This window comes from Lacerta agilis, chromosome 15, assembly GCF_009819535.1.
Source record: "Lacerta agilis isolate rLacAgi1 chromosome 15, rLacAgi1.pri, whole genome shotgun sequence".
NCBI lineage: Eukaryota > Metazoa > Chordata > Lepidosauria > Squamata > Lacertidae > Lacerta > Lacerta agilis.
In genome coordinates this window covers 33,663,685-33,679,336 of record NC_046326.1, presented here as the reverse complement: position 1 = coordinate 33,679,336, position 15,652 = coordinate 33,663,685, and the positions used below count along the sequence as shown (strand labels likewise).

At 44.7% G+C, this 15,652-nt stretch overlaps 1 protein-coding gene across 1 annotated transcript in view; it reads right to left on the bottom strand.

Annotated features, from left to right (window-relative positions):
- Positions 1–15,652, bottom strand: part of AUTS2 (activator of transcription and developmental regulator AUTS2) — a 659,999-nt gene that overhangs the window by 212,758 nt on the left and 431,589 nt on the right. Inside the window, exon 5 of the mRNA XM_033171799.1 lies at positions 10,066–10,095. Coding sequence (XP_033027690.1) covers positions 10,066–10,095 — 30 coding nt within the window. The remainder of the gene's footprint in view (positions 1–10,065; positions 10,096–15,652) is intronic.

Below are 15,652 nucleotides of genomic sequence, written 5' to 3'. Positions count from 1 at the left end.
TTGAAGGGTATGTAAATCTAGGGATGCAGCAAACCTTCTGTGATCTTCCGTTTCTAGAAATGAAATTGCAGTTGTGAATTGCTGGTCCCAACTATAGTGAAAGGTTTTTGGACAGGTAGCATGGCTCCAAAATAATGGAGAAAGATTGATGACTGCGCAGCCATGGCAGAGATACCATAGCTACATCCTGCCAGGGACTGGCAGGAGTTGGAGGATGAAAGGATTGAGGAGAGAGGGGATGAGGCAGAGAGTGCAGCTGGAGATGTGCTGGAATGGTGGAATGGGAGGGTGAGGAGAATGACTCAGGGAAATGGACCAGTGACCTGTGGGGTTCAGTACCACCAATGGAGAGAAACCACCCTCTGTCAGCAGTTCCTCGACTGACACCATCTGTATCTGAGAAGTTGCTCTCAGCAGAGACAGAAGCAGGGGATCAGGAGCTGGATGCAGGTCAGCAAGAGCTAGGGTAAAGGGTGCATGTTCAGGAGTTGAGGGAAGAGCCTCTGGGACTGCAACATGTTGATTTTTTTCAACTTTCAACTTCCAAAAATGAGGGGCACTGTCAGGGATCTTCCCAGGTGCTGCTCATGAGTAACTACTAAGCCTCCTTTGAAGAACTGAAGTTATTTATTAAGCATAGCTATTTACAAGCGGAGCTAGTAAAAACATAACCGTTCAATCACTACCGGTATCAGAATCCAGAAGTACATTTCTTCTGCTACCCACCCAACACCAGAACTTAGGCACCCTGAAATGATGTCTCCTGGGTCCTCTAGCCCCCCTGCGCTGTGCCTGTGTCGGAAGCTGTGGGCTTGTCTGACTGGTGGTGCTGTGTCTTTCAGCAGTGTCCCGGAGCCCTTGCTCCTCTCCCTCGCTTGGAGACGATTCCTGTGATAGATTGGATGAGGAGGAGGAGGAGTCCGTCTGCAAAAGGGTTCCGGGCTCCCTATAGCTTCTTGAGCTGTCTCCCCTTGAAGATCAGCTTTCCCTGCCCTGCTCCTGAGCAGGGCTTTCTCTCCCCCTCTCCTCATGAGTAGCTGGGATACTCCTGACAGGCACTTAAAAAAAAAGTTGTAGCATGACCTGGGAATTCAAAAGGTATTTTGGTTAGCATGATATAATTTAGTTTTGCTTGGTAAGGAAAATGTGTGTAAAATTGCTCAGAAATCATAAAAAATGATTGCTAAGTACTTGAAGTGATATATATTATTATTACTTAGCATTACCTGACATTTTCAGAAGGTAAAATTAAAATTCATTGGTTTTCTGAAAGCAATTCATGTGCTTCTTCATCAAACATATACCTACCAAGCTAAATGTTGCCCAATCACAAAACTTAATAGCAGGTTTGAAATCCTCACACCCCAAAACGTATTTTTAAGACCTTTCACTGAAGAAACATGGAAGAATTAAGTTTCACACACACCCTAAAATGATGCACCCTACTCCAGGGGTCCCTGGATTCTTGCCTCCTAGAGCCCCCTGAACCCTCCACAAATTTGATGAGGAATTTGAAGAGGTACAAACAGTTACAGCAGCCTCCTTTGAGCAGTCAACATCTACTCTAATGCGTCAGCCAAGTGGGTGGTTGGGGGGAATTCTCTGGTGCTCCAACTTTCCCTGCATGGCACCGATTATCAGTAGTGATTTGCTTAGACAGCTAATTGGAGAGGACACTTGCCATTTATCACTTGTGCCAATTAATTCATCAATAAAGAACAATGAAAATCCTGCCATAGGTCTTTGTATGTCCTGGTGCTACGTGAGACATCCTACACTGAAGACCATACACTGAGCAGAGAGCTGGACCAGGTGGCCTCCGATGTCTTCTCCAATTTCTCCAACCATCAGCTGCTTCTGCTGTCTTGCAACTTTCTGCCCAGGTTTTCCCTGAGCCATAAGATTGGATTCTGTTTTATTTGTTTGAATTCTTGTTTTCATGTGATTCCACACTACAGTTCTAGGAGTTTTAAGATGTGTTTTTTGTTTTCAGCATTTAATTGTGTTTATGGTGTCTACTGCTTAGAGACTTTCAAAATATTGAGTTGTTTATGAATGCTGTTGAACAAGAGCATATAATCTCAATAACCTGAACAATTGGGCCAGGTTCATAGACAATCTCTGCAGTCTCCCAAAACCCTCAATTCTTTCCCATACTAAGAAAAACAAAACCAAAGTTCTGATTCTCTTCAACCTTTTCCCCCCTTCTAAATTGTTCTAAGTGCACATAACTGTGCTTAATCACAGAGTGAAATGTTTCTGATCTGCAGTGAGGGAGAGAAAGCTAACTATTTTCCTCTGGTGACAATCCAGGCAGTCACTGAAACTGTAGGAATCCTCATTTAACCACGGCTAAGGAAGTCCTTTTCAGCCTGAGCTTATAGAGGTAGATGGAAGGTGGGATGGAAGCCATGGGTAGACTCTTGGAATGACTTAGGCATGGTGAGTAAATATGACTGGGGACAGTGGCATAGCAGGGGTTGCCAGTGCCCAGGGCCACGTGGAGGTGGTGGTGGGGAGGGAAGTGGACAGAGTACATATGCACCTTCAACTGCCTAACAGGGCCAGTGTCACCCATGAGATCACAGCTGCATAGATAAGATAAGGAAAGTTGTTCCATTGTCTAGAGAGGTCACTTCCTGGTTCGCAAGGAGAAGCCAATTTCAATGCAGCCCCAGTGACAGAAGTGACTGGGTGCTCTCTGCACTATGCCATTGCCTGGGAAAATGTGTGCACGTTCAGTAGAATATTTGCAGGGGGAGCTGTCATTTACAGGACCCCTTAAGACTTTTAAGGATTCGTCACTCCAACTGTATAAGAAGGACAGGGGGGATGTCTTGAGGATAGCGTTGAAGAGAAGTTAGAAAGTTAGAAAACCAAAAGTGATCAGACTTCTGTACTGAAACAGAATCATTACTGGTAGTGGAAACAGGCCCCAGAATGAATTCAGTTCTGGAGATGTACTTCCACTGCCCCTGCCCCAAAGGTCCAATATGACATACCTTGGAAGTCAAATGTAATCTGTTCTGGAAATCTGTTCGACTTCCGAAAAATTCGGAAACCAAGGCGCAGCTTCTGATTGGTTCCTGATTGTGCAGCCACACTGTAAACAATGCCATGCCAAACATTCAGCTTCCCCCAAAAAAGTTCAAAAACCAGAACACTCACTTCAGGTTTTTGATCGTTCGGGAGCTGGAACTTCTGACTCCCAAGGTATTCTGGAGCCGGGGTACCTCTGTTGTCATACATTATGGTTCTCGAACACTGAAAACCTGGAAGTAACTGCTTCTGTTTTCAAACATTTTTCGGAACCCAAATGTGGATTACATTTTAGAACTGACGTACCATTGTACTGAGATGGAGAATGAAATGAAGGAGGTATGCAAAGCAGGATGTGTCGTAGTGATTTGTGACTTCATTTACCATCAAGCGGACTGGATACATGTATGTTCCAGTCAATCTAAATCAGGGGTCAGCAACCTTTTCCAGCCATGGGCCGGTCCACCGTCCCTCAGATCATGTGGTGGGCCGGACTACATTTTTTTAAAAAAATATATGAATTAATTCCTGTGCCCCACAAATAACCCAGAGATGCATTTTAAATAAAAGCACACATCCTACCCATGTAAAAACAAGCTGATTCCCAGACCGTCTGCGGGCCAGATTTAGAAGTCGATTGGACCGCATCCAGCCCACGGGCCTTAGGTTGCCTACCCCTGATCTAAATGGAGGAAGTATAGAACTAGGCAGTAGCAGTGCCTAGGATAACAATTCAGCATAACAATTCAGAAAGGCCGGAGAACTGCATGCTGAAACAGAAGCAGTGGTTTGGTGGGCATCTGTCAGCGATTATTTAGCAGTCGTTCCCGCATTGCAGGGGGTTGGACTAGGTGCCCCTTGCGGTACCTTCGAACTCTACCATCCTATGATTGCCTGCGGAGGGGAATGGAGTGTGCAATCATTGCTTGCCATGATCAGCACCTTAAATTATCAAAGGGAGACTTGAAAGCCGACGGGTGGAGAGATAGTCTGCCCATGCAATACTGGATGTCCCTTCTACCACATGCTACTCTCATAGCAAGGACTTGCCTCGATTTGCCTTGCTTTTTATTCAGTCTCTACCCAATAACTTGACTTTCCTCACTTGGGAAGAGATCAGTGCTTGTATCCGAATGGATACGAGACGCTCCTGCCAGGGCCTGCCTTCCATGACAGTTTAGCCTAACATCACAGGAGGGCCTTGCCACCGAAGGGGTAAAAATGACAAGGAGAGGGGGAGAAGGAGCAGAGCCTGTTTTTCCCGCTGACATTGAGTCTCCTTGGTGTGGGCAGTTAGGCCCTCAGAGGTATCCGTCAGCATGCCTGCCTGAAGCGCCGGCAGGAGTCGGGGAACTTGCTGGAGAAGCTAGTAAAATTTTAATGCACTCTGTAGTGCGGTCATGTCACACTCACTCATGGCAAATAATCCCCGATGCCTGCAGAGGTAAAATGGAGCTGTAATGTGCTTTCCTCCTAACCCGAGCTGACAGCAATGATGTACGACTACCATTAGCGGAAAATATCACTTCAACTAACCCATGATCCAGCGCCGCTAAGGGTCATATTATCCATGAGGAACAAATTACATTCCCAAAGTAAATACAAATTTTCAACACAAAATGGGCACCAAAAAAAAAAAAGAAAGAAAGGGAGAGAAAAGGGGGAGGGAGGCAGGGAACAGTGTGCGCCTGCATTGTGGGGAGGAGGGAGAGTGGGACTGGTGTTACCGATACCTATGACAATGAGTTGCTAAGGGGAAAATATGTCAGGAAACAGAATGTACCGTCACCTCTGGAGAGAATGTGATGCGTATAAAAGCTACTGAGCAGGCGTTCAAGCCCGTGAGCCCCACATATCCCCTCTGTCTCTTTACCCCACCTGGTATCAAGAGCAGAACCTTCTTAACACTGCTATGCTGGCCTTGAATTTTATCCCCATCCTTGCACCAGTAGTCCTCTCCATACAGTTCTCCCAAATAAAGGCAAGAAACACTAGACAGCAGGCTGGACCACAGGGAGCACTGGTGATGACCACTCGGGAGATGAGGGACCAACGGCAGAAAGAAGCCACAACACTTTGTCAGAACTGATGTTTTGCATGCAGGAGGTCCGTGGATCCAACCACCGACATCTCCAGGTAGGTCTGGTAGAGACCCCCTCACCATAATCCTGACACTGCTAGTCATTGTAGGCAAGGATGAGATAGATGAATCAATGTAGTATATGGTAACTTCCTGTATCCCGTCCCCCCACCTGTCCTCATATTTTTTTTTCCTCTCAACATGGTTGGACATTGCATCTTGGGCAATCTGACATGGCAATAGCTCTGTGCACATAGCAAGTGGTACGCATGCCTGGGGGAGGAGTGAGAGGAGGTGAGCAATCGGTGGCAAAGAAGCCAGCCACAATGGCCAGGATGGGCAGCGTTTCTGATGGCAACACAGGCGTTCAGGGTAGGGCCCAGGGGCCCAGGTGTACTGTTGGAAGGCTTGGCAATGGACCTTTCTGTTTCCCTGGTCCTTCAGTCACAGTCTGCTCAGGCCAGCCTCTGGTACCTGCCCATGTCATGTTTTGAAGGACACCCCCCTTTTATTGTTATTGCTAACAACTCCTGTCATTTTCTGATGCTACCCTAACCCCCACGCTGAAGAAGGAAGATCTGAGAGATCGCCGCCCGTCTGAATGAAAGGAAACTCCGACTTGTCAGTTAAACAAAGGAATAACACACAGCCTCTCTTTATGGCGTGTACTTTACCTGTCATCCAACAGACCATTATCATGTCACGCCAGAGTGCTCTTTTCTCCAGGTCACTTTGTTTAAAATGACATGGATAATGCACATGTCAGCGAGCTGACAGTCTCGACCGTCCTTCAGAGATTCTTTTAAAAAAAGAAGAAGACAAATGCCTGTTCTTATCTGCAGGCCTTGCCTCCGTCTATCGTCTAAGTCAGGGAGAACATGATTTCTCCAGGGAGCACTTTTTTCATTTCCGATTTAAAGAAATCAAATAAGCGCCATTCGTCTTCATCTGAATATGCTTGACCCATTCAAATGATGATGTGTCACCTCTCTCTCTCTCTCTCTCTCTCTCTCTCTCTCTCTCTCTCAAAAGGCAACGTACACTGAATTCACAATGAATGCACCAAGCCCTCATATCCCTGCAACAGGCAACCAAAACAGACTATATCTGTCTATATACAACACTTCTGCACCCACAACCTCATTCGATAAGGGAGCTTCTTTTTTAAAAGATGTAGAATGACTTTGCAACCATTGAGTTAAGTCAAAAGCAGCATGCAGAACAAAATGAAATCACCCCCCCCCCAAACATCTCATTGTCTTACAGTGAAAAATGTGTCAGCGATGTGGCTGAGTTCTGGATTGGGTAGGGTGCATTTGCAAAGATTAAATCCCATTGCTGTTCAGAAACAACAAGCTTTTTCTGTATTGCCTTTATAAATTATTTTTTATTCATTGGATTTGTTAGTCGCTGTTTACCATTGAAACAAACCAACATTTTCATACAAACACCTGCAATTCATAAACACGCCCTTTAAAAAGGGGGGGGGAAGCAGCAGAAAGCTTTGGCAACACACTAGTAACAGAACGAAATCAGTTCAGTCCAATGAAAGCCTAGGATAAAAGGTAAATCTCAACAAATAATAAAATAACAACCAAAAAAGACATCAATGAAGGTGCCAGGTGGGACTCACTGGGGAGAGCATTTCACAGACCTACAACTGAAAAGGTTCTTGTCATCAGGGACAGCAATCTAAAATGAACCAGGGGGCAAAAGTCAAACTGGAAATCAGTCTAAAAGAGCAAGTCAGTCTAAAGGCCAAGCTTGGGTGCTGGGCCAAAGTCATAGCTTAGAACTAGTATGCCTTGTACCTTAGTGTTCTGATATAATTTCTTATCTATGTCAGTGGCAGACCTTGGGGTCTCAAATTTTAGCTGTGCCCTGTGTGACACTAAAATTCAGCACAACTCCACCTCTCGCCTTCCATTCTACATCATAGTTGTGGTGCCCCCTGCAGCACCCCACAGACTCCATGCCCAGTGCAACCCAGTGCATGTGAAGACAGGATCTGGAAGGCTGAGTGGACGAGACCAAAAATGAGCCCAACGGTCAAGGTGGTTTCTGCGTGTGCTGTAGAGGGAAGTGAGGGGCAGATGGGGCTCGTCAACCTGGGAAAGGAGCCCATCTACGAGAAGGAAAACTATGATCCTAAACCTCCGCTGCCCTGCAGGATATCAACCCTGCACAAATCCATAGTGGGGTCCCTAAGACGGTTGGATGGTGCCTTGAATGCCTTCTTCAAGCAAGACCTGCAACCAAGCTGGTATCAGACATATTGTTCTGCTTTCCTTTGGACCACACCAATAAGACCAAGAGTGGGGTTATTTTGTCTGGGCAGTCCAGGACATTTCATACACATTACCCAGGCTTGCACCCTGGGGATGTCACTTCGGTGCTAACACGGCAGCTTGACTTCACCCCCAGGCGCACAATCCATTGTTTCTTAAGACAAGATGGATGCCAAAAATACTGTATTTTTTAATCCCTGCAAAATCCTTTGAGACCTAGATGGTGAAAAGTGGGAGATTTATATAATGCTTTGTATTTTTTTTCCCCTCCACTATCTTCCCTCCCCAAATCCAATTGTATTAAATTATTGCATCTGGAATAATAGTCTACATGCAAGATCAGATCACCATGGTGGAAGGTCTTTAAAACAGACACAACACACACCATGGAGCAGTTATTGAACGAAAGCCATTGTGGTATAATTGGATCATGAGTGACTTAAAAGTTCAACCAACCAAGAGCAGAATCCTGATGAGTAAAAAGTGGAATAACAAGAATTCATTGGCAAACAACTGTGGATACAAACCATAGATAACATGACAAAAATGCATCACTTTCCATCCCAAGCTGATCAGATACAGTTGCTTTCATTGAAGAAATCATTATACCAACAAATATTGCCATGGAAGTTATTTTGTGTGTGTTTGTGTTGTTAACTTATATTTCAATAATGCAACAGGTTTGAGAGAACATCTTCCATTCTTTATGACTGTTTACATCACCCCAAAACCAGTAGGACTGGTAGAGGAGGTTGTTGCAGTACTCATATTTCACATACCTAAATAGTTCATAGGTAGTCATTGATCAGCCCTTGATGACCAATGGTTTCACAAATGACATCTGGTTATGAAATGTTCTCACACAAGTGTATCATTCCTATTGTATGCAATCAATATATCTCAAGATGCAATATATTCCCATGTATTTTTGAAATTTAATATGCTAGTAGGAAGACTTCCTGTCCTTTTGTTCAGACATCAACATTCAATAACTAGCTACAAAATGTTGTTGAAAGGACAGGTGTCAATCTTTCAAACAACAGCAATAAAAATTAGTACAGTTGGAACCGTAGAGCACATTCAGCAGGTGACCAAAGCTATGTTTTTCTTCGATGTTATTTTAGGATTAGGTAAAACAAAAATATATATGTCAGAACGGCATGAGCGTAAAGTGAAATGGAATTCATCTACTAAAAAATTATCTTAATTTCTCTTATGATGTGATCATTTAAAGACAGATGGACAGACAGACATCTTCTGAATCATTGTAGTGATTAAAAGTAAGTTACAGCTTTTGCGAGAACAGCTGTGATACTTGGATCCAAACCTGAATGATCTCCCCCACTTCCCAAGAAAACCCCATAATATTTTGCCATAACTGCATGTTGGATCTGCTTTCACTTAGTGCCTTGGAATGAACTGGTTTGGTTCAACAAAGATAACTGAATTAGTTCAAAAACCTCTGAATTACACCTGAAAGTAGTTCCTGTCATGTAAACTGAAAGATGTTCATTTTGGGGGCTGAATCTTGAATAATTTCTAGTTCACCTTGAAGTTCACTCTCTTACACGTGCCTTTTCCTCTTAAACCCTTTGGGAATTTAAGCTTAAAGATCATAATTGTTGGGGGGAAATAAATTCAGCAATTAATTTTGTGTGTGTGTGCGTTGCCGTTTTCCGAATCTTCTTAAGTATATTTTATACTTCAGAACAGCAACCGGCAGCATTCTAAATGCTGCAAGAATTTGCTGTGGATCATTTTGATGAACTTGGATTGAACTGTGAAGAACTAGATTATTTTGTAAAGGGATGAACATGACCTGGAGTTAGTTCCCTTTTGGACAGGCTGAACTTAGAGTAGAACTAGTTCCCTTTTAAAATGAACTTGTCAGGCTCTGTTATCATGACCTCCTAAGATGCACACAGGGATCTTTCTTAAATAATGGTTGAGAAATATGTACACACCCAACAAAGAATCAAGGGTGTCTGACTCCAAAATTGTCAGAGGCCCTTGTAGAAAGAAGATCAAGGGTCCAGTAGGGTATGGCAAACTAGTGAATAATCTGCCTCTGTGCCTTGACCAACCACAGGACATGATCCTTGCACGGAACATTTTTAAAAAGGCACGTTGGATCGAGCACATCAAATATAGGCTGCATTCAGACAATAACAATAATTTGGGGACAAGGGATTGATTGGATTGTTTTCCTGCTTTTAATGCCAATGCATCTGCCCTGATTTCTAATGTTCCTTTTACATTGCAGTACCTGTTGCATTATGGAACCATGGCTTTTTTAACACTATGCCACCACGGTGGGGAAGAACTGTATGCCAGGATACCGCCCTAATTTTTTTTTGTCCTCTGAGTCGTTGTGGTGTGATCCATGGAAACCATGGGGAAAATACAGAGCAACACTCCAAGGATCATCTGGGTTTTCAGGGTTCCAAATATTGTCCCCCCCCCCCCCCGGAAATAATCAACATGGAAATGAGTAAGAAAAACTCTGGGAAGGCAGGATGAAGTGACATCTGAATGCAGCCATAATGTGTGGACCACATCAAAATGTGCTTCCTCATTAGCTAGAGAGAAGATGGAAACAGATCCTGAAACACATCAGAAACAACACATCTGGAGCACGCATTGGAAGTCTGTCTTTACCTTTTCTTCTGGATCACTATCGCTGTCACACTGTAATAGAAAGGAAAAGGAAAACATTAGGGTTGTGTGGTGTGTATATATGGATGTCAGGAAACCCCCCTCCCCGCGGTTGGGGGAGTCGCGGGAGCGTTTGCAATATAGAGAACCCCCTAAGATGTTTACCAGCTCGTCCTCCCCCTCCTCAGCCGGAAGCAACCATTCCTCCAGGGGGAGTCAGAGGCAGGAAGGCGGTGCAGGGGCTCTGAGAGGATCGCAGAGCCTCAGCACCGAGGGGATAGTGGGGAACGGGTTCAGGTTCCCACGCTCCGAGGGCGCAGGCAGGAAGGATGTGGCAGGGGGAGGCGGGGGTTCAGAATCCCGATCCTCTTTTGCTGGACAAAGAACAGGAAGGGGTCATTCCTGGACTCTGCGGAGGGATGAGACGGACGTTTGATCTTTTGCTCCACTGTATATAGCTGTGCACAATAAAGAACTTGGTTTTTAGAAGTTCTGCGTTTGGCGCTTTACTCATGAGCAACCACTAAACGTCCTTACAATATATATATAGAATGCACAAAGAATTGTATGTTAATTCCAAGGTCTAGAGAGTTCTGAAAATACATACGGAGCTTTTCCAGGGGTTGAAAAAAGTATCTGGGTCCACACATTGCACAGACCATGAAAAGTGGGCTAGAAAAGAACAACAATTCCAGAAATTGGCTGCCATATTGCAGCAAGTATGAGACTCCAGCCATGTGGGTTCTTGAGGAAAGCAGGCTACCGGTATAATAGTAGAAACCAAAAACAAGCACATCGATGGCCAATAAAAATGGTGTATATTTTTTATATTGTATATAATAACAGTAAGACAACGGACAGTGATCTGGTATTAACACTGTTTCGTGTACGTCTTCTTCAGCATATGACTCAACATATATTGGAAGGAATTTTCTACGGAGCAGTGTTCATAAGAATATGTAACCACCATAATAGAGCATCGCCTTTGCATGTAGAGAATATTTATCCCATACATGGTGTTTTTCCTCTTTGTTCCCAGTCTCCTAATGCAACATATGAAGGACACTCCAATCTTTGCATAAACATAATCTAGGTTGGCTAGAACATACATTCACAACTTTCACATATTCATGGGAAAGGAACAAGAATGATTCAAAGGAACTTTTCATGTAATATATATTAACAAATGCTCTTCAGGGCTGCATCTACAGGACCTGACCTCCGTCCACCATGCAGTGATATTCCAAGACCATCCCCAATGGCTCAGCTCTCTCACTCTCTTTCCTAAAGCAAGCCTAGCCCTTGCACTTGTGGAGCTACAAAGAGAAATGTGGCGATTGCATTCTCCCCAACTGCTTGCGAATAGTAATTTGCTCCAGCTAAATGATAACTTGCTCTGTCCACTGCATCTGCAATGACAACCACTGCAAAGGCCGACACAGACACACACATATTAAAGGGGGGCTAACTATGATCTTTTAAATTTATTGGGACTTAGAATCATAGAGTTGGAAGAGACCACAAGGGCCATCTAGTCCAACTCACATTTTCCCTGTTTATTGACCATGCTGGCCGGGGCTGATGGGAGCTGGAATCCAACTGCATCTGAAGAGTGACAGTTCCCCCAGCCCTGTTTTAAAAACGAAGGCTTCATTACCTGGAAGTAAACCCAACATAGTGCAATTACATGGCATATAAGTCTAATTATTTGGTGGCCTTCTGGTTGATTCACGACTCTCTTAGGCTCTCTGCACCACATAATTCCTGGCTACTGGCCCGATACTCATAGAGCAATATGCAGTGTGATCCTCACACGTCCCACTGTGCTGAATGGGAAATGTGAAATGTGTTTAGGATTGCAACCAGAATCATGGATGGATACATTAGTATTTATGCTAAGGTGAAAGATAACACATAAGCTTTGGCCCAATGCAAAACTCAGCAGTCATAGGGACAAAGGAAGCTGCCTTATACCACATTGAACTCTTAATCCGCCCAGACAAATATTGTTTACATCAGGAATGGGGAACCTGTAGCCACCGAGATGTTGTTAGATTCCATCTTCCACCAGCACTGACCTTTGGCCATGCTGACTGTGGCTGGTGGGGGTTGGTGTTCAACAACATGGAGGGAGCACACATTCTTCACCCTTGATCTACACTGACTGTGGTTCAGACTTCCCCAGCCCTGCCTGCAAATGCCAGGGATTGAACCAGGAAACTTCTGCTTGCGCAGCACATATCCTGTTACTGAGCTAGGGTCCGTCAAAGAGTTATACCAGTCACATCATGTTGGTGCATCATTTCGTTCCCATTTACGTGTTTGTGCATTGAGCGTAGTAGGCTTACTTGGGGAAAGAGAGCATCTCTCGCTCTCTCTTCTGCCACCTGCCCATCCCGCAACTCATTACATCTCACTGTGAAACTAATCAACACCATCTGAATTTTCCAGGACAATGTTTTCCTGCACTGCGGTGATGCTGCAGAGAGTGCGCTAGCAGCAATGCAATCCCCGGGAACCATCATTTCCATTGCCAATGTATTAAACTTCCCTGCCTCTTCTGACAGTCCAGTTCTAATTTCAAGGTCCACTTAATTCCTCCATCAAATCATTACTGCTATACCCAGCAGCACCTTGTCTCTAGAGCTAAGCATATGGTGAAAGAGCGAGACCGACTGATATCCATTATGGAAGCAGTACAGGTGCCAAGCCGATTAAAAAAAAATCAAAAAAGGAGGAGAGCAAAAGAGGAGAGAATATCCAGCCTCTCGTCTTGCCTGTTGACTGACAGCTTCATGGCTTCGCCAAGCCATAGGGGTTTGCCAAGCGAGGTCCAACCAGGCTACAGCTCACATGGCTCAGTGTGAAAACAAGTTCCATTTGTGGCAGTAAATTCCCACACTGACCCAAGGACTTTGCCGATTCTCTCAGCATGATCGGGCCATCCAATTTACAGCTCAGTCCTCCAGAGCCTGCCATGCCAGCGCCTGGCAGAGATGAACGATGGTCAGAAAAGACCCTCCAGCTCATAAATTATGCAGAGGCAATAAACACACTCGGCAAACAGCTCCGAATGTTCACCCGGCCAGGCTCCTGGAGGAAATGCTGGGAGCTCTGAACGCACAGCCAGGCATCTCTGAAAAAAGTGTTGATGAGAATGAGGGGGCGCAATGAGGGAGGAAAAACCCACAGCTGTGAAGAGTCACTTTGCTCTAACAGCAAGGCGATACATGGGCACAGTTACATAAGGCAGTCATGGATAAAAGGATCTGCCCGTTTTGATTCTCTTGGTTTCTCATTTCTCCCCAACTATAAATTCACCTCTCCATATTTCCGCAGCAATTTGTGTGCTGCTTTTGTTTAAATCCTCCTAAGAATTCATCAAGGGACCCAGGTGGCGCTGTGGATTAAACCACAGAGTCTAGGGCTTGCTGATCAGAAGGTCGGCGGTTCGAATCCCTGCCATGGGGTGAGCTGCCATTGCTCGGTCCCAGCTCCTGCCTACCTAGCAGTTCGAAAGCACATCAAAGTGCAAGTAGATAAATAGGGACCGCTCCAGCGGGAAGGTAAACGGCGTTTCCGTGTGCTGCTCTGGTTCACCAGAAGCGGCTTTGTCATGCTGGCCACATGACCTGGAAGCTGTCTGTGGGCAAATGCTGGCTCCCTCGGCCTATAGAGCGAGATGAGCGCCACAACCCCAGAGTCAGACACAACTGGACCTGATGGTCAGGAGTCCCTTTACCTTTAAGAATTTATCAGTGATTTGATGCAAATTTCTCCAAATAAGCCCCTTTTTGTATGCACATTTCTTAGTAATGTGCTTTAGGTGGGTGGCAAGATGTTTACCATAATATATGCATTGTTGCAACATTGTTTTGTTGGACAACTGCATCACACAATTCAGAGAAGGCCAAATTTCAAAGGATGGTTGTGTTTTGCTTTTTTCTCGTCAAATCTCTCAGCATCAGTGCTTTTTCCCCAGGGTGTACACAGTACTGGCACCTTTTTTTCTTCTCCAAAATGTGTGACACTTACTGTAACAAATTTCATCATGAGTACCAGCACCTACTTTTCTAGAAAGAAAAAAAAGAACTGCTCAGCAGCCTTAGCAGACTATAGTTCCCAGGATTCTTTGGGGAAAACTTTGACTGTTTAAAGAGGCCCACAACTGCAGCAACAGAAAACTAAGTTTGACTCATCATCTATAGGACAAGCCTTCAAATATTTATAGATGGCTACAGAAATCCGTATAGTTAAAGCTATGGTTTTCCCAGTAGTGATGTATGGAAGTGAGAGCTGGACCATAAAGAAGGCTGATTACTGAAGAATTGATGCTTTTGAATTATGGTGCTGGAGGAGACTCTTGAGAGTCTCATGGACTACAAGATCAAACTTAACCTATCCATTCTGAAGGAAACCAGCCCTGAGTGTTTACTGGAAGGACAGATCCTGAAGCTGAGGCTTCAATACTTTGGCCACCTCATGAGAAGAGAAGTCTCCCTGGAAAAGACTCTGGTGTTGGGAAAGATTGAGGGCGCAAGGAGAAGGAGACGACAGAGGACAAGATGGTTGGATAATGTTCTCGAAACTACCAACATGAATTTGACGAAACTGTGGGAGGCAGTGGGAAACAGGAGTGCCTGGTGGGCTCTAGTCCATGGGGTCTCGAAGAGTTGGACACAACTAAACAACTACACAACAACAACATCATATGACCTCTTAAGTCCTCTTCAGGAATCCCATATAAAAGAGGGTTGGGGGACATTTTTCCAGCCTGAGGGTCACAGTCTCTTGTGATAAATTTTCTGAGGGCCACATGCTAATATTGGGTGGGGTGAGAGGCAAAAGTGGGTGGACCAATGACTGGTACTCTCACAGCTTTCTGCAGTGGGCTCCATTCCAGCCATGTCCCCATCTGCATTCTCTCCATCATCCAACCAGGGAAGCAAGATACCTTATTACAGCCACCACTGGATAGACCGACTCTTTGAACCAGTTTAAGGCACATTCATGCATACCTTGAACGAACGCTGGCTTCCAACATTAAATACTGTAGAAGCTAACATATACCGTAAACCTACCCACAGTTTGGAGCAGAAGGTGACATTTGCAGAGTGTAGCATTGTTGTTTTACAATGACACCAGGTGGGTGCATCGTTCAATGGCTATTGCAAGGGGAACAGAAAAAGAAAACGCACTTTCATATTTCAAATCCATTTATCATTGACACCTAAAACCTTCCATAGCTCAGATTGGGAATTGTAATGCAGCTCTCTCTGCCGCTCTAAGAAATCTGAAGGAACTGGAGGGGGAAGCCCCCCACAGACCTCATCTAATGCTCTCCTTGCTACTAACAATATTCTCAGTCATCTATCTGCCAATGACGAGCTGACAGCTTAGGAAAAGGGCAAAGATTAGATTTTAGCTGCACAATTAGATCCTTGCTTCTAAAGGGGGAAGCAGGGAATTACCTTACAGATGAAAACAGACTCAGGCAAGGAGCACACCAGCATGAGTGGTGGAATGAATGGCCCTCCTTTGAGAAAGAGTCCTTTACACAGCTTTGAGGCTTGCTAGCATATCAGCCTGG